The 23,072-nt window shown below is 47.6% G+C and overlaps 1 protein-coding gene across 9 annotated transcripts in view; it reads left to right on the top strand.

Moving 5' to 3' along the window:
- The window catches only part of LOC140411160 (serine/threonine-protein kinase MRCK alpha-like), a 900,765-nt gene that overhangs the window by 860,077 nt on the left and 17,616 nt on the right, over window positions 1-23,072 (top strand). For 4 of the 9 annotated variants that reach the window (XM_072500236.1, XM_072500234.1, XM_072500237.1 and 1 more), the window contains 5 exons: window positions 7,819-7,916; window positions 9,307-9,391; window positions 13,617-13,737; window positions 16,431-16,548; window positions 22,370-22,493. In XM_072500236.1, the coding sequence (XP_072356337.1) occupies window positions 7,819-7,916; window positions 9,307-9,391; window positions 13,617-13,737; window positions 16,431-16,548; window positions 22,370-22,493 (546 nt within the window). Of the gene's footprint in view, window positions 1-7,818; window positions 7,917-9,306; window positions 9,401-13,616; window positions 13,738-16,430; window positions 16,549-16,877; window positions 17,058-22,369; window positions 22,494-23,072 lie in introns of all 9 variants that reach the window. The other 5 variants (XM_072500235.1, XM_072500232.1, XM_072500229.1 and 2 more) reach the window with 2 other exon arrangements.

Below are 23,072 nucleotides of genomic sequence, written 5' to 3'. Positions count from 1 at the left end.
ATTCCTGTGGGCAGTGAGAGAGAGAGATCACTGTATTCCTGTGGGCAGTGAGTGAGAGAGATCAGTGTATTCCTGTGGGCAGTGAGAGAGAGATCACTGTATTCCTGTGGGCAGTGAGGGAGAGAGATCAGTGTATTCCTGTGGGCAGTGAGAGAGAGATCAGTGTATTCCTGTGGGCAGTGAGAGAGAGATCAGTGTATTCCTGTGGGCAGTGGGAGAGAGATCAGTGTATTCCTGTGGGGAGTGAGTGAGAGATCAGTGTATTCCTGTGGGCTGTGAGAGGGAGCGATCAGTGTAGTCCTGTGGGCAGTGAGAGAGAGATCACTGTATTCCTGTGGGCAGTGAGAGAGAGATGAGTGTATTCCTGTGGAGAGTGGGAGAGAGATCAGTGTATTCCTGTGGGGAGTGAGTGAGAGATCAGTGTATTCCTGTGGGCTGTGAGAGAGAGAGATCAGCGTATTCCTGTGCGCAGTGGGAGAGAGATCAGTGTATTCCTGTGGGCTGTGAGAGAGAGATCAGTGTATTCCTGTGGGCAGAGAGAGAGAGAGAGATCAGTGTATTCCTTTGGGCAGTGAGAAAGAGAGATCAGTGTATTCCTGTGGGCAGTGGGAGAGTGATCATTGCATTCCTCATGGCAGTGAGGGGGAGAGATCAGTGTATTCCTGTGGGCAGTGGGAGAGAGATCAGTGTATTCCTGTGGGCTGTGAGAGTGAGAGATAATTGTATTCCCGTGGTCAGTGAGAGCGAGATCAGTGTATTCCTGTGGGCAATGAGAGGGAGATCTGTGTATTCCTGAGGGGTGAGAGAGAGAGATCAGTGTATTCCTGTGGGCTGTGAGAGTGAGATCAGTGTATTCCTGTGGGCTGTGAGAGAGAGAGATCAGTGTATTCCTGTCGGCAGTGTGAGGGTGATCAGTGTATTCCTGTGGGCAGTTAGGGAGAGAGATCCGTGTATTCCTGTGGGCTGTGAGAGAGAGAGATCAGTGTATTCCCGTGGTCAGTGAGAGAGAGATCAGTGTATTCCTGTGGGCAGTGACAGAGAGGGATCAGTTTATTCCTGTGGGCACTGAGCGAGAGAGATCAGTGTATTCCTTTGGGCAGTGAGAAAGAGAGATCAGTGAATTCCTGTGGGCAGTGAGGGGGAGAGATCAGTGTATTCCTGTGGGCAGTGGGAGAGCGATCAGTGTATTCCTGTGGGCAGTGAGAGGGAGAGATCAGTGTATTCCTGTGGGCAGTGAGAGAGAGATCAGTATATTCCTGTGGGCAGTGAGGGAGAGAGATCCGTGTATTCCTGTGGGCTGTGAGAGAGAGAGAGATCCGTGTATTCCCGTGGTCAGTGAGAGAGAGATCAGTGTATTCCTGTGGGCAGTGAGAGAGAGGGATCAGTTTATTCCTGTGAGCAGTGAGCGAGAGAGATCAGTGTATTCCTTTGGGCAGTGAGAAAGAGAGATCAGTGTATTCCTGTGGGCATTGGGAGAGAGATCAGTGTATTCTTATGGGCTGTGAGAGGGAGAGATCAGTGTATTCCTGTGGGCAGTGAGAGAGAGATCACTGTATTCCTGTGGGCAGTGAGGGAGACAGATCAGTGTATTCCTATGGGCAGTGAGACAGAGATCAGTGTATTCCTGTGGGCAGTGAGAGGGAGATCAGTGTGTTCCTGTGGGCAGTGGGAGAGCGATCAGTGTATTCCTGTGGGCAGTGAGAGAGAGATCAGTGTATTCTTATGGGCTGTGAGAGGGAGAGATCAGTGTATTCCTGTGGAAAGTGAGAGGGAGATCAGTGTATTCCTGTTGGCAGTGAGAGGGAGAGATCAGTGTATTCCTGTGCGCAGTGAGAGAGAGATCAGTGTATTCCTGTGGGCAGTGAGACTAAGAGATCAGTGTATTCCTGTGGGCAGTGAGAGTGTGATCAGTGTATTCCTGTGGGCAGTGAGAGAGAGATCAGTGTATTCCTGTGGGCTGTGAGAGAGATATCAATGTATTCCTGTGGGCAGTGAGAGAGAGATCAGTGTATTCCTGTGGGCTGTGCGAGTGAGAGATCAATGTATTCCTGTGGACAGTGAGAGTGAGAGATCAGTGTATTCCTGTGGGCAGTGAGAGAGGGAGATCAGTGCATTCCTGTTGGCAGTGAGAGGAAGATCAGTGTATTCCTGTGGGCAGTGAGAGAGGGAGATCAGTATATTCCTGTGGGCAGTGAGAGAGAGAGATCAGTGTATACCTGTGGGCAGTGAGAGTGAGATCAGTGTATTCCTGTGGGCAGTGAGGAAGAGAGATCAGTGTATTCCTGTGGGCAGTTTGAGAGGGATCAGTGTATTCCTGTGGGCAGTGAGAGAGAGAGAGAGATCAGTGTATTCCGGTGGGCAATGAGAGTGAGAGATCAGTGTATTCCTGTGGGCAGTGAGAGTGAGCAGTGAGTGAGCAGTGTATCCCTGTGGGCAGAGAGAGAGAGAGAGATCAGTGTATTCCTGTGAGTAGTGAGAGAGAGATCAGTGTATTCCTGTGGGCAGTGAGAGAGAGAGATCAGTGTATTCCTGTGGGCTGTGAGAGAGAGATCCATGTATTCCTGTGGGCAGTGAGAGAGAGATCAGTGCATTCCTGTGGGCTGTGAGAGAGGGAGATCAGTGTATTCCTGTGGGCAGTGAGAGAGGGTGATCAGTGTATTACTGTGGGCAGTGAGAGAAAGAGATCAGTGTATTCCTGTGGGCAGTGAGAGAGGGAGATCAGTGTATTCCTGTGGGCAGTGAGAGAGGGTGATCAGTGTATTACTGTGGGCAGTGAGAGAGAGATCAGTGTATTCCTGTGGGCAGTGAGAGAGAGATCCGTGTATTCCTGTGGGCAATGAGAGAGAGATCAGTGTATTCCTGTGGGCAGTGAGAGTGAGAGATCAGTGTATTCCTGTGGGCTGTGAGAGAGAGATCCATGTATTCCTGTGGGCAGTGAGAGAGAGATCAGTGTATTCCTGTGGGCTGTGAGAGAGGGAGATCAGTGTATTCCTGTGGGCTGTGAGAGAGGGAGATCCGTGTATTCCTGTGGGCAGTGAGAGGGAGATCAGTGTATTCCTGTGGGCAGTGAGAAAAAGAGATCAGTGTATTCCTGTGGGCATTTTGAGAGAGATCAGTGTATTCCTGTGGGCAGTGAGAGGGAGAGAGATCAGTGTATTCCTGTGAGCAGTGAGAGGGAGAGAGAACAGTGGATTCCTGTGGGATGTGAGAGAGAGAGATCCGTGTATTCCTGTGGGCTGTGAGAGAGAGATCAGTGGATTCCTGTGGGCAGTAAGGGAGAGAGATCAGTGTATTCCTGTGGGCAGTGAGAGAGAGATCAGTGTATTCCTGTGGGCAGTGAGGGAGAGAGATCAGTGTATTCCTGTGGGCAGTGAGGGAGAGATCAGTGTATTCCTGTGGGCAGTGAGGGAGAGATCCGTGTATTCCTGTGGGCTGTGAGAGAGACAGATCAGTGTATTCCCTTGGTCAGAGAGAGAGAGCTCAGTGTATTCCTGTGGGCGGTGAGAGAGAGAGATCAGTTTATTCCTGTGGGCTGTGAGAGAGACACATCAGTGTATTCCCTTGGTCAGAGAGAGAGAGCTCAGTTTATTCCTGTGGGCAGTGAGAGAGAGAGATCAGTTTATTCCTGTGGGCAGTGAGCGAGAGAGATCAGTGTATTCGACAGGAAACCCTCTCCCGCAACTGCCCCGATTCTGCTACCGGTGAAGGGTTCGCACCAGTGCCCCTGGAACACCATCGAATCCCATGAAAAACTTTGCTGGATTCACTGGGTCCGTGATTGGCACTCGCAGGGCTGACAAGCTGCAGCCGCGCATAAACATACACACGCCGCGCGCACTGGTCGGGGCTGGAAAGATGGGACAGGTTGTGCTGGAGCGCCCATGCATCGGCTCGGGTCAGAGAGCATGCAGGGGGTGCCCCGGGAGCGTCACCCATATAACCCAGGGAGCCAGGTTTAACGCGGGCTGTCAGCATGCGCAGCCGCATGGCTGCCTTGCCGGCTCCCGTAATGGTGTTGTGTACCTATCCACCCCTCAGCCCACCTCCTGGTCACCCCCCACTACTACACCCGGCCCTGGCAGAAGCCCCCCGGCCAGTGGCACGATTGTCGACCAAGTATGGCGATGCTAGGCACTGTCCCTACTCTCTCTCTCTCTCTCTCTCTCTCTCTCTCTCTCTCTCAGCAGCCACCACACCAGGTTCACGATGTTTGAGAGCACAAGTGGACCGCGTCCCTTGGATGCGGTGAATCGCGGGTAGGCCCACTAATGATATGCAAACGGTGCTTAGAGTACGCGTGGTGTGCGTCGCATTGACGCCGTTTTTGAGGCAACGGAGCAGCGCGATTTGGCGTCAAACCGGTGCCTGCCGTGATTTCGCCGTCAGCTAACTGTTATGAGCCAGGGTTTAGAGAATCCCAAAGTGTATCATGGAGTTCACCTGACCCACAACCTTTACTAGATTGTGGTATGGGGAGCACACGGCCCACTCTACAGGTGGGGTACAGCAGAAATGGAAAAGTATTTTTTTAAAGCAAAACAATGTTTATTCTATGAACTCAAGTTAACCTTTTTAAAACATACAGTGAACATCTTAGCAACCATTAATTCAAATACAACCCCCAAAGAATACAACATTAAGTAATCCTTAATAACTTCCCAAACAACATCCAGAAGACAGAAGAAACACCTTTTAACAGAAGCACATTAGGTTTACATTCACTACTGAGAACATTTATAATTCTGAATTCACCAAATGATCAAGAGATAATCTTTTGATGGCAGGGAGAACAGCAGTACACCTGCTCTGTCTGGCTTCAGCTCCAACACTGAAAACAAATCTAAAACACACCCTGGAGTAAACAGCCTAAAACAAAGTAAAAAGCTGACAGACAGCCCAGCTCCACCCACTCTCTGACATCACTGATAAACACCCATTTCTTAAAGGTACTCTCACATGACATAACGGAGAATCCCGCACCATGAATTTAAACTCCAGTCTGGCAAGTTGCGAAATTGATTTGATTGATTTGATTTTGTTAAATTCATTGAACTTGATAAATCCAGAATCTTGCCTGCATTTCCAGTCCCACATTCATGGGAACTGGAGACGGACAGTAAATGTGTTCACTCCGACCAAATTGAGTCAATCCATTTTCTGCACCAAGGTTAGTGGGCAAATCCAGGATGTTTTTTTAAAAATCACAAGAAGATAAGGGTGAGATGCCACCTGTGCAAAGCCAAAGGCAGAATGGCATAGGTGGTCCAGGCAATTCAGAATTGTAATTCACACACCTGACCCCGTGCATTATTGGCCAGTTTGAACATCAATCTCTTTTTAAAATTTTGGGCAGCATGGTGGCACAGTGGTTAGTTCTGCTACCTCATAGCGCCACGTGTGCTCCAGGTGCGGTATCTTCCCACAGTACAAAGATGTGCAGGTTAGGTGGATTGGCCATGCTAAAATTGACCCTGAGGGACTGACAGGTTAGATTACAGGGATAGGACAAGGGATTGGGCCTGGGTAGGGTGCTCTTTCTGGGGTCAGTGCAGACTCGATGGACCGATCTGCATGTGTGAATTCTATGGTTCTACTGCCATGTATCATTAACACTTGAACAAAAGTACTCGAATACTACTGTACTGTCTACTGTGTTCGCTACTTCCAATGAGCGGTCTCCTCTACATGGGGAGACTAAATGCAGACTGGGTGACCGCTGCGCGGAACACCCTCTCTCTGTCCACAAGCATGACCCCAACCTTTTGGCCATTTCAACTCCGCATCTCTCTCTCACTGCCCACAGGAATACACTGATCTCTCCCTCACTGCCCACATCCAATTGAACAACTTTAAGTTAACTTTCCCCTGCACCTTGACCCACCTTTTTGTTTTCATGCTTCCGTTGTTTGTCCCAATGCAAGCAACCACCCCCCCCCTCCCCCACTTGTCCAACTGTCACTTCTTCAGGTTTTCTTTCACCTTTGTTCTCCCACTAACACATTCTCCTATCTCACTTTTATACCATTATTAGCACTTTGTAGACCTGAATTCGACTCTCTTTGTCTTGTCAATCGCTCCTGAGCTCAGACCAATCCCTGACCTTCTCTCCTGCCCCACCTCCTCTCCAACTATACAATTCATTGCATTTCTGCCCCTCTTCAGTTCTGAAGAAGTCATATGGATCCGAAACATTAACTCTATTTTTTCTCCACAGATGCTGCCAGACCTGCTGAGTTTATCCAGCATTTTCTGCTCTTATTTATTATTAACACACTGTTACCTCTCCTTATGATACATACGGCTTTCTAAAGTAAGAGAGTAAAAATCTTCTGTGGTGATGGGTAAAGTGTCCAGTAGATGGCAGTCGAGTACCATGTGTCGCTGTGCAACGCAACATTTGGAAGTAGCTGGATTAGAAGTGTGTATGGTTATGAAGAACACGAACAAGCTCACGTTGTTATTGAAATGTTCAAATACCCTCTAGAAGTGAAAAATCTGGGCCGGGATTCTGTGATATCGTGGCCAAGTGTTGACGCCGGCGTCAAAACCGGCACGAGCGATGCCGGCATCAATGGCCTCCAGGCCCAGTAATTCTCCTCTTCTTGGGGGCTCGGTGCGTGGTTGTCAGCCGCCACGCAACATGGCGGAGCCCTACAAGGGCCCGGCGTGGAGGAACATAGGCCCCCCACCTGGACGGCCCCCGTGGCCAGATCGCCGAGGTCCCGCCGGGTGGGACCATATGTATTATAATAATAATATAACAATCGTTTATTGTCACAAGTAGGCTTCAAATGAAGTTACTGTGAAAAGCCCCTCGTCGCCACTTTCCGGCACCTGTTCAGGGAGGCCAGTACGGGAACTGAACCCGCGCTGCTGGCCTTGTTCTGCATTACAAGCTAGCTGTTTAGCCCACGGTGCTAAACCAGCCCCAACCCCACAAACCACGCTGGCGGGACATGACGGGCACTTGGCCCGTCGAGCGCGGAGAATCGCCGCGGGGGCCACTTTCAACGGCCCCTGACCGGCAGCGACTGCGCGGGCGCGATTGCCGGTGATTCTCCGGCGACCGGAGAATTGGCGGTCTGGCACCAGCGTGGCGGGATTCTCCGACCTGCCACGGGCTCGGCGAATCCCGACCCTCTTGTGCAACAAGAATCTGCTCAAACTTTACTCCCCTCAATGACTGGTTGGGTTGATTAATCTTTATTAGTGTCACAAGTAGGCTTACATTAACACTGCAATGAAGTTACTGTGAAAAGCCCCTAGTCGCCACATTCCGGCGCCTGTTCGGGTCACAGAGGGAGAATTCAGAATGTCCAGTTCACCTGACAGCATGTCTTTCGGGACTTGTGGGAGGAAACCGGAGCACCCGGAGGAAACCCACACAGACACGGGGAGAACATGCAGACTCTGCACAGACAGTGACCCAAGCTGGGAATCGAACCTGGTACCCTGGTGCTGTGAAGCAACAGTGCTAACCACTGTGCTATCGTGTCAGCCATGATTATGGAATCATTTAACTACAGTGCCTATGTCTGTAGAGAATACTTGACGTTTATTACACATTGGAGTGAAGTACTGGTAGGTACAGGTCTCTTGCTGTTGTTGATAGTGGTGAGCAGTGTAGTATAAAAAGCTCAAGTGTAATTGTTCCCTGTAACATTGGTACTGTTACTCTGTTCAAATAATGATTGTGGGAACACCAATCAAGTGAAGCTATTGTACTTCATTTTCTATTGCATGTAGATATAATTAATTGTGGAACGCAATAAACCCACAGATCGGAAGCTGACTGTCAGTTGTGTTGTGTTTCTGCAGGTTACAATGCTCCATATCTGTCTGTGTATAGTGAGAATGCTGTAGATGTATTTGATGTGAACACGATGGAGTGGATTCAGACAGTTGCACTAAAGAAGGTACGTTCAGTTCCTTTCCCGTTTGATTATATTTGCCTGCCTCTTCTATTCCTTACAGTGCTATGGGGAGGGGAAGATGGTGGTGTAGTGGTAACATCACTGGACTAGTAACACAGAGACCAGACTAATGGAGGACAGAGGTTCAAATCCCACCACCACAGCTGGTGGAATTTAAATTCAATTAATAAAAAAAGTTAGTCTCAGTAATGGTGACTATGAAACTTATTGTAGATTGTTGTAAAAACCCATCTGGGACTCGTGTCCTACATGTAACTCCAGACCCACAGACTCGTAACCACCATCTGAAATGGCCTAGAAAGCCACTTAATTCAAGGGCAGTTCAGCAGGGCAACAAATTGCCAGCAATGTCCACAGTGGGCTAAACAGCTAGCTTGCTTTCTTCCCTTCTTTTATCCCTCTTGTTTTCTTTCCTTCCCTTTTCCTCGTTTCTCTTTCCGTCTATCAGATCACGCCCAAGACCCCCATCTCCAGTGAACGTAACTTTAGTTTGCTGACCCCCCCCCCCATTATAACCGATTCCCTTTATCCCAGGTATCTTTCAGAATTGTCACTGGATTGTTTGAGTCCGGTGCATCCTTCCCAAGATGGGAACCCAAACCTGAGCACAGTGTTCTCAATCAGGTTTGACTAAAACTCTCGTACTTCCTTGTTTCTATATTCTGTATCTCTTCATCATAGAATTTACAGTGCAGAAGGAGGCCAATCGGCCCATCGAGTCTGCACCATCTCTTGGAAAGGGCACCCTACCCAAGCCCACACCTCGTAACCTCGTATCCCCACCTAACCTAAGGGCAATTTAGCATGGCCAATCCACCTAACCTGCACTTCTTTGGACTGTGGGAGGAAACCGGAGCACCCGGAGGAAACCCACGCACACACGGGGAGGATGTGCAGACTCCGCACAGACAGTGACCCAAGCCGGAATCGAACCTGGGACCCTGGAGCTGTGAAGCAATTGTGCTATCCACTATGCTACTGTGCCTCCACATGGAAAAATAAAGTGTTTGGTCGCACATCCCATTATCCTTTCAAATCCCTTCTGTGAGCTAAATGTATTTTATACATTTATTCATCACTCTTCAGGGTTTGCCTGTTTCGAATGTAATTTGAATTTCAATTTGCATCCTCTGGCCCTACTTCTCCTGGCAATTTATCAATATCATTCCCTGTCATCCCTATCAGTACACATTTAGTATATCAAACTGCTGTAATGTACTCTCCAGCAGTGGAGCTTTGAGCAGAAGCACAAAGAGAGGATTGGAAAAGCACCATTTGGGAATTTCATGTGGGTCGGAATTAGTGGGGAGTAAAATGTACTGTTTGAGAAATTCCTTACGGGATTGGTTACAGTGAGTTCCTCTCCTTACAGGTTCGACCACTTAATACAGAGGGAACACTTAACTTGTTAGGCCTCGAGACGATCCGGTTAATCTATTTCAAAAATAAGATGGCAGGTACGTCCAGTAAGTGTTTTTAATGTTTAATGGAAGACACCACATTTCCTGTTAACATATTTAGTTACTTAAGGGTTTGTTAAACACTAGCCAGCATCGCTGAACCACCAGTCTGTGTGGAGCAGAAGTAAAGCTGGTCACCAACATTTGTCCATAATTAACATATGGAACATGTGACCTTCACAAGTATATCACACACACACTGATCAATAGCCATTCCTGGGGACAACACTGTCAGCTTCATGTTATTCTATTCCATATATCCTGACTTGTAATCCATTTTGTTTAAAAACACAAACACATTATTACCGAATAATGTTTTGTTCAGATATAAAAATAAGTCACCCTGTTACTTTGCTTGACCTTTTAATAACCTGGCTCTTTTCATGGGAGAGAGTTGGCAATGTACAGAAATCCCCAACAACAATCACCTATTAGCAGGTCTCAGCAAAGACCTGGACAGCCTAATTGAGGAGTATCTGAGCATGGTCTAAACATGGCAATTATGGCAAAGACCTGGACAGCCTAATGGAGGAGTATCTGAGTATGATCTAAACATGGCAATGTTTGCAAAGACCTGGACAGCCAATGGGGGGTATCTGAGCATGATCTAAACATGGCAATGTTGGCAAAGACCGGGACAGCCTAATGGGGGGTATCTGAGCATGATCTAAACATGGCAATTATAGCAAAGACCTGGACAGCCTATTTGGGGGGCATCTGAGCATGGTCTAAACATGACAATGTTGGCAAATACCTGGACAGCCTAATGGGGGGTGTCTGAGGGTCACACGGGAGGGTTTAAACTTGTATGGCAGGGGGGTGGGCACGGGAGCAATAGGTCAGAAGGTGAGAGCATTGAGGGAGAACTAGGGAATAGGGACAGTGTGGCTCTGAGGCAGAGCAGACAGGGAGAAGTTGCTGAACACAGCGGGTCTGGTGGCCTGAAGTGCATATGTTTTAATGCAAGAAGTATTACGGGTAAGGCAGATGAACTTAGAGCTAGGATTAGTACTTGGAACTATGATGTTGTTGCCATTACAGAGACCTGGTTGAGGGAAGGGCAGGATTGGCAGCTAAACGTTCCAGGATTTAGATGTTTCAGGCGGGATAGAGGAGGATGTAAAAGGGGTGGCGGAGTTGCGCTACTGGTTAGGGAGAATATCACAGCTGTACTACGGGAGGACACCTCAGAGGGCAGTGAGGCCATATGGGTAGAGATCAGGAATAAGAAGGGTGCAGTCACAATGTTGGGGGTTTACTACAGGCCTCCCAACAGCCAGCGGGAGATAGAGGAGCAGATAGGTAGACAGATTTTGGAAAAGAGTAAAAACAACAGGGTTGTGGTGATGGGAGACTTCAATTTCCCCAATATTGACTGGGACTCATTAGTGCCAGGGGCTTAGACGGGGCGGAGTTTGTAAGGAGCATCCAGGAGGGCTTCTTAAAACAATATGTACAGTCCAACTAGGGAAGGGGCGGTACTGGACCTGGTATTGGGGAATGAGCCCAGCCAGGTGGTAGAAGTTTCAGTAGGGGAGCATTTCGGGAACAGTGACCACAATTCAGTAAGTTTTAAAGTGCTGGTGGACAAGGATAAGAGTGGTCCTAAGATGAATGTGCTAAATTGGGGGAAGGCTAATTATAACAATATTAGGCGGGAACTGAAGAACCTAGATTGGGGGCGGATGTTTGAGGGCAAATCAACATCTGACATGTGGGAGGATTTCAAGTGTCAGTTGAAAGGAATTCCAGACCGGCATGTTCCTGTCAGGAAGAAGGATAAATACGGCAATTTTCGGGAACCTTGGATAACGAGAGATATTGTAGGCCTCATCAAAAAGAAAAAGGAGGCATTTGTCAGCTCTAAAAGGCTGGGAACAGACGAAGCCTGTGTGGAATATAAGGAAAGTAGGAAGGAACTTAAGCAAGGAGTCAGGAGGGCTAGAAGGGGTCACGAAAAGTCATTGGCAAATAGGGTTAAGGAAAATCCCAAGGCTTTTTACACGTACATAAAAAGCAAGAGGGTAGCCAGGGAAAGGGTTGGCCCACTGAAGGATAGGCAAGGGAATCTATGTGTGGAGCCAGAGGAAATGGGTGAGGTACTAAATGAATACTTTGCATCAGTATTCACCAAAGAGAAGGAATTGGTAGATGTTGAGTCTGGAGAAGGGTGTGTAGATAGCCTGGGTCACATTGAGATCCAAAAAGACGAGGTGTTGGGCGTCTTAAAAAATATTAAGGTCGATAAGTCCCCAGGGCCTGATGGGATCTACCCCAAAATACTGAAGGAGGCTGGAGAGGAAATTGCTGAGGCCTTGACAGAAATCTTTGGATCCTCACTGTCTTCAGGTGATGTCCCGGAGGTCTGGAGAATAGCCAATGTTGTTCCTCTGTTTAAAAAGGGTAGCAAGGATAATCCAGGGAACTACAGGCCGGTGAGCCTTACTTCAGTGGTAGGGAAATTACTGGAGAGAATTCTTCGAAACAGGATCTACTCCCATTTGGAAGCAAATGGACGTATTAGTGAGAGGCAGCATGGTTTTGTGAAGGGGAGGTCGTGTCTCATTAACTTGATAGAGTTTTTCGAGGAGGTCACAAAGATGATTGATGCAGGTAGGGCAGTGGATGTTGTCTATATGGACTTCAGTAAGGCCTTTGACAAGGTCCCTCATGATAGACTAGTACAAAAGGTGAAGTCACACGGGATCAGGGGTGAGCTGGCAAGGTGGATACAGAACTGGCTAGGTCATAGAAGGCAGAGAGTAGCAATGGAAGAATGCTTTTCTAATTGGAGGGCTGTGACCAGTGGTGTTCCGCAGGGATCAGTGCTGGGACCTTTGCTGTTTGTAGTATATATAAATGATTTGGAGGAAAATGGTAACTGGCCTGATTAGTAAGTTTGCAGACGACACAAAGGTTGGTGGAATTGCGGATAGCGATGAGGACTGTCGGAGGATACAGCAGGATTTAGATTGTTTGGAGACTTGGGCGGAGAGATGGCAGATGGAATTTAATCCGGACAAATGTGAGGTAATGCATTTTGGAAGGTCTATTGCAGGTAGGGAATATACAGTGAATGGTAGAACCCTCAAGAGTATTGAAAGTCAAAGAGATCTAGGAGTACAGGTCCACAGGTAGTGACCTGAAAGGGGCAGCACAGGTGGAGAAGGTCAAGAAGGCATACGGCATGCTTGCCTTCATTGGCCGGGGCATTGAGTATAAGAATTGGCAAGTCATGTTGCAGCTGTATAGAACCTTAGTTAGGCCACATTTGGAGTATAGTGTTCAATTCTGGTCGCCACACTACCAGAAGGATGTGGAGGCTTTAGAGAGGGTGCAGAAGAGATTTACCAGAATGTTGCCTGGTATGGAGGGCATTAGCTATGAAGAGCGGTTGAATAAACTCGGTTTGTTCTCACTGGAACAACGAAGGTTGAGGAGCGACCTGATAGAGGTCTACAAAATTATGAGGGGCATAGACAGAGTGGATAGTCAGAGGCTTTTCCCTGGGGTAGAGGGGTCAATTACTAGGGGGCATAGGTTTAAGGTGCGAGGGGCAAGGTTTAGAGTAGATGTACGAGACAAGTTTTTTACACAGAGGGTAGTGGGTGCCTGGAACTCGCTACCGGAGGAGGTGGTGGAAGCAGGGACGATAGTGACATTTAAGGGGCATCTTGTCAAATACATGAATAGGATGGGAATAGAGGGATACGGACCCAGGAAGTGTAGAAGATTGTAGTTTAGTCGGGCAGCATGGTCGGCACGGGCTTGGAGGGCCGAAGGGTCTGTTCCTGTGCTGAACATTTCTTTGTTCTTTGTTTGTATGACAATGTTGGCCAAGTCCTGGACGGCCTAATGGAGGAGTATTTGAGCATGGTCTAAACATGGCAAAGACCTGGACAGCCTATTGGGGGGTATCTGAGCATGGTCTGAACGTGGCAATTATGGCAAAGACCTGGACAGCCTAATGGAGGAGTATCTGAGCATGGTCTAAACATGGCAAAGACCTGGACAGCCTAATGGAGGAGTATCTGAGCATGGTCTGAACATGGCAAAGACCTGGTCAGCCTAATGGGGGTATCAGAGCAAGGTCTGACCATGGCAAAGACCTGGACAGCCCTTGAGCAGTTTATTACAATAATAGTCAAAGTTTTCACAATATTTTTGTCGATCATCTGGTCATTTTATAGTTTCCATTAAGATGTTTCTTTCACTCCCACAGAAGGAGACGAGCTCGTTGTTCCTGAAACGACAGATAACAGTCGCAAACAGATGGTCAGGACCAGGAGCAAACGGAGATACTCCTTTCGGGTACCTGAAGAGGAGAGGCTTCAGCAGAGGAGGTGGGACAGAGTCTCAGTGTCATAGCAAACATACGTCCCCATCTTACCCTGTCACCTTCCTCATGCTGTCCCCCCAATACCACTTACCCACTCGGTGCCTGGTTCTCTACCCTCCCCCCAAAACAGTTAATGTCATATTAGATATGGACTTCATTTCATTTTGGTGGTACTTTGGAAAGTGCAGCTCTGTGCTTCAGGCTCCAAAGGGAGTTGAATTTCATTGTTTGTACTATGTTCATGCTAGCAGTAGTTCCCTTACCCAAAGCAAAACTGCCCTGCAGTAGCTGGACCTTCAGCGTAAGTGCCTGAATTGAGAAAGATGACAGAACGTGAAACGTGTTTTTCTCCCATGTGCATTAACATCCAGCTAGAGAGTGAGGGTAAACAGTGAACATTACCATACCACCCTCTGTGCCTGTGAGAGGGGTAGAGTGAGGGTAAACAGTGAACATTACCGTACCACCCTCTGTGCCAGTGAGAGGGGTAGAGTGAGGGTAAACAGTGAACATTACCGTACCATCCTCTGTGCCAGTGAGAGGGGTAGAGGAGAGTAAACAGTGAACATTACCGTACCATCCTCTGTGCCAGTGGGAGGGGTAGAGTGAGGGTAAACAGTGAACATTACCGTACCATTCTCTGTGCCAGTGAGAGGGGTAGAGTGAGGGTAAACAGTGAACATTACCGTGCCATCCTCTGTGCCAGTGAGAGGGGTAGAGGGGAGTAAACAGTGAACATTACCGTACCATCCTCTGTGCCAGTGAGAGGAGTAGAGGGGAGTAAAGCGTGAACATTACCGTACCATCCTCTGTGCCAGTGAGAGGGGTAGAGGAGAGTGAGAGTAAACAGTGAATGTTACCGTACCATCCTCTGTGCCAGTGAGAGAGGTAGAGGGGAGTAAACAGTGAACATTACCGTACCATCCTCTGTGCCAGTGAGAGGGGTAAAGGAGAGTAAACAATGAACATTACCGTACCATCCTCTGTGCCAGTGAGAGAAGTAGAGGAGAGTGAGAGTAAACAGTGAACATTACCGTACCATCCTCTGTGCCAGTGAGAGGGGAGTGAGGGTAAACAGTGAACATTACCGTACCATCCTCTGTGCCAGTGGGAGGGGTAGAGGAGAGTGAGAGTAAACAGTGAACATTACCGTACCATCCTCTCTGCCAGTGAGAGGGGAGTGAGGGTAAGTAGTGAACATTACCGTACCATCCTCTGTGCCAGTGAGGGGGGTAGAGGAGAGTAAACAGTTAACATTACCGTACCATCCTCTGTGCCAGTGAGAGAGGTAGAGGAGAGTGAGAGTAAACAGTGAACATTACCGTACCATCCTCTGTGCCAGTGAGAGGGGTAGAGGAGAGTAAACAGTGAACATTACCGTACCATCCTCTGTGCCAGTGAGAGGGGTAGAGTGAGAGTAAACAGTGAACATTACCGTACCATCCTCTGTGCCAGTGAGAGGGGAGTGAGGGTAAGTAGTGAACATTACCGTACCATCCTCTGTGCCAGTGAGGGGGGTAGAGGAGAGTGAGAGTAAACAGTGAACATTACTGTTCCATCCTCTGTGCCAGTGAGAGGGGTAGAGGAGAGTGAGAGTAAACAGTGAACATTACCGTACCATCCTCTGTGCCAGTGAGAGGGGAGTGAGGGTAAGTAGTGAACATTACCGTACCATCCTCTGTGCCAGTGAGGGGGGTAGGCGAGAGTGAGAGTAAACAGTGAACATTACTGTACCATCCTCTGTGCCAGTGAGAGGGGAGTGAGAGTAAGTAGTGAACATTACCGTACCATCCTCTGTGCCAGTGAGAGGGGTAGAGGAGAGTGAGAGTAAACAGTGAACATTACCGTACCATCCTCTGTGCCAGTGAGAGGGATAGAGGAGAGTAAACAGTGAACATTACCGTACCATCCTCTGTGCCAGTGAGAGGGGTAGAGGAGAGTGAGAGTAAACAGTGAACATTACTGTACCATCCTCTGTGCCAGTGAGAGGGGAGTGAGGGTAAATAGTGAACATTACCATACCATCCTCTGTGCCAGTGAGAGGGGTAGGCGAGAGTGAGAGTAAACAGTGAACATTACTGTACCATCCTCTGTGCCAGTGAGAGGGGAGTGAGAGTAAGTAGTGAACATTACCGTACCATCCTCTGTGCCAGTGAGAGGGGTAGAGGAGAGTGAGAGTAAACAGTGAACATTACCGTACCATCCTCTGTGCCAGTGAGAGGGATAGAGGAGAGTAAACAGTGAACATTACCGTACCATCCTCTGTGCCAGTGAGAGGGGTAGAGGAGAGTGAGAGTAAACAGTGAACATTACTGTACCATCCTCTGTGCCAGTGAGAGGGGAGTGAGGGTAAATAGTGAACATTACCATACCATCCTCTGTGCCAGTGAGAGGGGTAGAGTGAGGGTAAACAGTGAACATTACCGTACCATCCTCTGTGCCAGTGAGAGGGGTAGAGGGGAGTAAACAGTGAACATTACCGCACCATCCTCTGTGCCAGTGAGAGGGGAGTAAACAGTGAACATTACCGTACCATCCTCTGTGCCAGTGAGAGGGGTAGAGGGGAGTAAACAGTGAACATTACCGTACCATCCTCTGTGCCAGTGAGAGGGGTAGAGCAACAGAAAAAGAGGATGAAGTTACTTTGTTTTCATTTAATTTGAATGGAAATGATTTTGGATTTCTTTACCTTTTCAGAGAAATGCTTCGAGATCCAGAAATGAGATCGAAGTTAATTTCAAACCCAACTAATTTCAATCATATTGTACACATGGGTCCAGGTGACGGTATACAGATCTTGAAGGATTTGCCGATGGTAAGTTAGCCAAGGATGCACTGTTCAGGCTCTGCCATTTATTTCCAGCAATTTGCATTATGGAATCTCTTTAAATGAATGAAAATGTTTCAAGGCCCTTTATAATTGGGATCAAATGCGAACTGCACGATTGATGAATCGCACACTGTTTCTCTTTAAACGTCTAAGATTAGCAGTCTTTAATCGTATAATTGGTTTTGTTTTTTTACTCCTATGTTGGGTTATTACAGGCGACCTTCCTGAACCATTTCTATCTGGAACTGATGAATTTCATGGTTTTTTTCCTTCTTTCCTGTGACATTTCTTTCCTTCTGTTGCTCCCTGAATAGCCAGGTTCCCCACATCTACCCCGCAGTAATCACATCAGCCTGATCTCCACTCCAACCAACTTTGAACATGTTTACCACATGACTGTGCACTCTGCTGAGAACTTCCTCTGCCACGATCCCCCCATCTCCTCCCCTCCAACAGACTCTGCCTGCTGCTCACCACATTCCATAACACCAAGGGTATAGTGTGTGTCCGTGTGCTTGTCCTCCTCACTAACCGATTTGCGGTGCCTTGTGTGCGTGTGTGTGGCACTAATCCAGCCAAACCCTGCATCGCTCCATCTGCTTTGGCCATTAGCAATTCCGTCTACTGCAAAATTGGTGCAAAGCCCCCAACATTCTCCTCCAGAGGCACCGATTTGTGATCTCGGTTCTGTGGGTTGAGATGGGATGGGGGCCGGGAGGGACGGCAAGCAGAGCAGGGGAAGAGTCGGCAGTTAAGTCCGGCCAGCCTGTTCCCATGAGCTTCTGAAAGGCAGAATTACCAGAGGCAGAGGATCAGATCTTCAGAGGAGGCACAGTTGGACAGGCTGGCTCTGTGTCCACTGAGGTGATCTTATTGAAACATATAAGGTGAGCGGCACGGTAGCACAGTGGTTAGCACTGTTGCTTCACAGCGCCAGGGTCCAAGGTTTGATACCTGGCTTGGGTCACTGTCTGTGTGGAGTCTGCACGTTCTCCCCGTGTCTGTGTGGGTTTCCTCTGGATGCTCCGGTTTCCTCCCACATGTCCCGAAAGACGTGCTGTTAGGTGAATTGGACATTCTGAATTCTCCCTCTGTGACCCGAACAGGCGCCGGAATGTGGCGACTGGGGGATTTTCACAGTAACTTCATTGCAGTGTTAATGTAAACCTACTTGTGATAATAAAGATGATTATTATTAGCAAGACCCTGAGCGGACTTGACGAGGTGGATGCCTTGTTGGAGAGACTGGAACCAGGGGACACATTAAAAATAAGGGGTCTCCCATTTAAGCTAATGATGAGAAGAATTACTTTCTCTCAGTGGGTCACAAGTCTGTAGAATTCTCTTCCCCCGAGAGTGGCAGAAGCAGGGTCATTGAATATTTTTCAGGTGCAGATAGATAGATTCTTGATCAACAAGACGGTCAAAGGTTGCCAGGCATAGGTGGGTATATGGAGTTGAGGGCACAATCCGATCAGCCATCATTTTGTTGAATGGCAGAGCGGGCTTAAGAGGCCAAATTACCTACTCCTGCTCCGTAGCTTCTCAGATATGAAATGTTGTCTGGAAAAAGTGTCCAAAACTGGGTAACGTTAAAATACCCCAAAAAGACAAGAATGAACTTGCATTCCGAAAGTGTCCTTGACGACCTCAGGATGTCCCGAAGTGCTTCATAAGCAATAAAGTACCTTTGAAGTGCGGTCACTGTTGTGAGAAATGTAGCAGCCAATTGTGCACTGCAAGCTCCCACAAACGACTATGTGACAATAAGCAGATCAGCAGTTTTTGTGCTGTTGGCTGAAGGATGAATATTGGCCATGGGACATTTTACTTCCACCTGAGAGGGCAGACGGGATCTCGGTTTAATATCTTATCAGAGGCATGTCCCCTCCACCAGTGCAGCACTCACTCCGCACTGCACTGAAATGTTGCCTAGATTGTGGGTTCACGTCTTCTGAGTTCGGCTGGAACCCATGACCATCTGATTGAGAGACAAGAGACTGAGCCAAGGTTAATCCATTAATGTTTTACAGGTAATTAACCTGACAGCTGGTTTTCCTACCGCTCGATATGATCCCAGTTTTGCCTGTTATTTAAAACGTGATCAGATACCTCCTGGGGATGTGTCTTTGTGCGAAGTTGTGAATAAACCTTCAAGCTATTCCCAGTAATTTTAAGATTAAAATCAAAGCAAAATGCTGCAGATAGTCAAAATAAAAACTGAAAAGCTGGAAGAACTAAACCGGACAGACAACGTCTGCGAGGAGTGCAATGGACTTAGCATTTCAGATCAACGACCACTCCAATGAAAGGCCGCCAATCTGAAATATTAACTCTGTTCCCTTCTTCACAAAAGCAGCCAGCCCTGCTGAATTTGAAGATAAGCGTTGGTTTCTAAGGGAAAATACTTGTGATAAAAGCAGAGGGGCTGGTGCTGCAGGCTGATTTGAATTGTTTGTGCCTGTTGTCTGTCACTGAGTTTAGTTGGTTTAAAACTGTTCCATTTGGTTATCACAAGCCTCCATTGTAGGTGACAGACAACAACAATATTAGGCGAGAACTGAAGAACATAGATTGGGGGCGGATGTTTGAGGGCAAATCAACATCTGACATGTGGGAGGCTTTCAAGTGTCAGTTGAAAGGATCACAGGACAGGCATGTTCCTGTGAGGAGGAAAGATAAATACGGCAATTTTCGGGAACCTTGGATGACGAGTGATATTGTAGGCCTCGTCAAAAAGAAAAAGGAGGCATTTGTCAGGGCTAAAAGGCTGGGAACAGACGAAGCCTGTGTGGCATATAAGGAAAGTAGGAAGGAACTTAAGCAAGGAGTCAGGAGGGCTAGAAGGGGTCATGAAAAGTCATTGGCAAATAGGGTTAAGGAAAATCCCAAGGCTTTTTACACGTACATAAAAAGCAAGAGGGTAGCCAGGGAAAGGGTTGGCCCACTGAAGGATAGGCAAGGGAATCTATGTGCGGAGCCAGAGGAAATGGGCGAGGTACTAAATGAATACTTTGCATCAGTATTCACCAAAGAGAAGGAATTGGTAGATGTTGAGTCTGGAGAAGGGGGTGTAGATAGCCTGGGTCACATTGTGATCCAAAAAGACGAGGTGTTGGGTGTCTTAAAAAATATTAAGGTAGATAAGTCCCCAGGGCCTGATGGGATCTACCCCAGAATACTGAAGGAGGCTGGAGAGGAAATTGCTGTGGCCTTGACAGAAATCTTTGGATCCTCGCTGTCTTCAGGGGATGTCCCGGAGGACTGGAGAATAGCCAATGTTGTTCCTCTGTTTAAGAAGGGTAGCAAGGATAATCCCGGGAACTACAGGCCGGTGAGCCTTACTTCAGTGGTAGGGAAATTACTGGAGAGAATTCTTCGAGACAGGATCTACCCCCATTTGGAAGCAAATGGACGTATTAGTGAGAGGCAGCACGGTTTTGTGAAGGGGAGGTCGTGTCTCACTAACTTGATAGAGTTTTTCGAGGAGGTCACTAAGATGATTGATGCAGGTAGGGCAGTAGATGTTGTCTATATGGACTTCAGTAAGGCCTTTGACAAGGTCCCTCATGGTAGACTAGTACAAAAGGTGAAGTCACACGGGATCAGGGGTGAACTGGCAAGGTGGATACAGAACTGGCTAGGCCATAGAAGGCAGAGGGTAGCAATGGAGGGATGCTTTTCTAATTGGAGGGCTGTGACCAGTGGTGTTCCACAGGGATCAGTGTTGGGACCTTTGCTGTTTGTAGTATATATAAATGATTTGGAGGAAAATGTAACTGGTCTGATTAGTAAGTTTGCAGACGACACAAAGGTTGGTGGAATTGCGGATAGCGATGAGGACTGTCTGAGGATACAACAGGATTTAGATTGTCTGGAGACTTGGGCGGAGAGATGGCAGATGGAGTTTAATCCGGACAAATGTGAGGTAATGCATTTTGGAAGGTCTAATGCAGGTAGGGAATATACAGTGAATGGTAGAACCCTCAAGAGTATTGAAAGTCAAAGAGATCTAGGAGTACAGGTCCACAGGTCATTGAAAGGGGCAACACAGGTGGAGAAGGTAGTCAAGAAGGCATGCGGCATGCTTGCCTTCATTGGCCGGGGCATTGAGTATAAGAATTGGCAAGTCATGTTGCAGCTGTATAGAACCTTAGTTAGGCCACACTTGGAGTATAGTGTTCAATTCTGGTCGCCACACTACCAGAAGGATGTGGAGGCTTTAGAGAGGGTGCAGAAGAGATTTACCAGAATGTTGCCTGGTATGGAGGGCATAAGCTATGAGGAGCGATTGAATAAACTCGGTTTGTTCTCACTGGAACGAAGGAGGTTGAGGGGCGACCTGATAGAGGTATACAAAATTATGAGGGGCATAGACAGAGTGGATAGTCAGAGGCTTTTCCCCAGGGTAGAGGGGTCAATTACTAGGGGGCATCGGTTTAAGGTGAGAGGGGCAAGGTTTAGAGTAGATGTACGAGGCAAGTTTTTTACGCAGAGGGTAGTGGGTGCCTGGAACTCGCTACCGGAGGAGGTAGTGGAAGCAGGGACGATAGGGACATTTAAGGGGCATCTTGACAAATATATGAATAGGATGGGAATAGAAGGATACGGACCCAGGAAGTGTCGAAGATTGTAGTTTAGTCGGGCAGTATGGTCGGCACGGGCTTGGAGGGCCGAAGGGCCTGTTCCTGTGCTGTACATTTCTTTGTTCTTTGTTCTTTGTACTGCAGCTGCGGACTGGTATCTGCATTTGTTTGATCCATTATTGCCAGTGTTGTTTAAATGACAACAGGTCACAGCCCATTGCCATTTGTAAAGTAGACAAAATAATATGCTGAGAATTTTACACAAATTGCAAGTGCAGCTGTATTATAATTAGGGCAAGTGCTGCCCTCTGATCACTCGGATCCACGCCAAAACCACATTTTTCACCTGTGTCACGACTGTGGTGTAAATGTCAAGTGCAGTAGTGTATGCTACAGCATGGTACGTGTTGTCCAGTCACAGCCCCTAATTGTAATCAGTGGGCAAATGGAATATTGGCATACTTTCACAGGTAGTGTTTATTTGCGATCTGTTCAACTTCCCCACTTGGAAATCCTAAACTGTGCTGACCAGGCATTGCCAGGTTTAGTGACCAACTGACCTGTGCAAAGTTACCTGAGCAGAGCTTCTGTGGTGCAGTGATTGGCCTCAACTCTTCTTTGCAATGATCCCTGCCAGCAAGTGTATTTTTAAAAAAAAATTTAGATTACCCAATTATTCTTTCCAATTAAGGGGCAATTTAGCGTGGCCAATCTACCTACTCTGTACATTGTTGGGTTGTGGGGGCGAAACCCACGCAGACACACGGAGAATGTGCAAACTCCACACGGACAGTGACCCAGAGCCGGAATCGAACCTGGGACCTCGTGAGACTGCTGTGCTAACCACTAGGCCACCGTGCTGCCCTCAGCAAGTGTATATAAGGACTGGTTCAGGCTATACTGCAGTGCACTGTTTGCTGGTTTTCATTGCCTTGCCTTGTGTGTGCGGAGTGGAGTTTGAGCAAAGCACTGAAAGGTTTCTAATGCTCCTGTAATCCCAACACCGCATTGACTGCATCCTTTCAGCATTTTAGAAATGGACTGAAATGACACTTTGCGAGTAGTTAGTACTGTCCGACTGTGCGTGAAACTGGCTGGTTTAACAATTCAACTGAGCCTTTAAATGAAAGTCTCTAAAGTGATCATCTCTTGGTTCCATCTATTTGAATTGTTCAATATCTTGGCTGGTTCTTTTTCACTCTCACCCTGTTTCTTTACAGAATCTCCGCCCTCCGGATGAGAAGAGTCGGACAATGTTTAGCGCTTCCGTCAGCATCCCCGCTATTGCGCGGTCGCGCACAGAGCCAGGACGCTCCATGAGTGCCAGCAGTGGACTCTCGTCAAGTAAGATATTTGACACTCAACCGGTTTCCTTATACAAATGGGGTGATGATCCTGTTGTGATAGGTACCACTTAACATTGTTCGTGTACAGTTGCTGCTTCCTTCACTTCTCAAAGGTTGTAAGTTGACCATTCTGTGTTTTGATGCAGCAAAGAACTTCCTGATATCTAACTTTACTTTTCAACATTCTGAACTTTGCCCTTTGATCTGACTGCCAGACTACAACAACAACTTGCATTTCAACACAAGATTTATCCTGAGGAGCTTCATAAAGAGACACGAGGGACAAATGGGTGTCAAACTGGAAAAGGGAAGCTGAGAGGAGAGGGTGATCGACGCCTTGGACACAGGGGTGGATACAGCTAGGGATTTGAAAAAAGATGAAGAGAAGAAAGGGAACATTTAGGGAGGGAGTTTCAAAGGATAGGATTCTGGCAGCTTAAGAGATTTGGTACCAGATGTAGATGAAAATATAGGCAAATGGTGAACCTATCTTGCAAATCCTAAAATAGTAGAGAGTTAGAGGCAAATTACATACCCTTCACTGTCTACACGATCATAATGGAAAGGTGATTAATGT

The sequence above is a fragment of the Scyliorhinus torazame genome, chromosome 4, assembly GCF_047496885.1.
Source record: "Scyliorhinus torazame isolate Kashiwa2021f chromosome 4, sScyTor2.1, whole genome shotgun sequence".
Taxonomy (NCBI): Eukaryota; Metazoa; Chordata; class Chondrichthyes; order Carcharhiniformes; family Scyliorhinidae; genus Scyliorhinus; species Scyliorhinus torazame.
The sequence above is the reverse complement of the archived record's forward strand: the minus strand, read 5'-3'. Positions and strand labels throughout refer to the sequence as shown.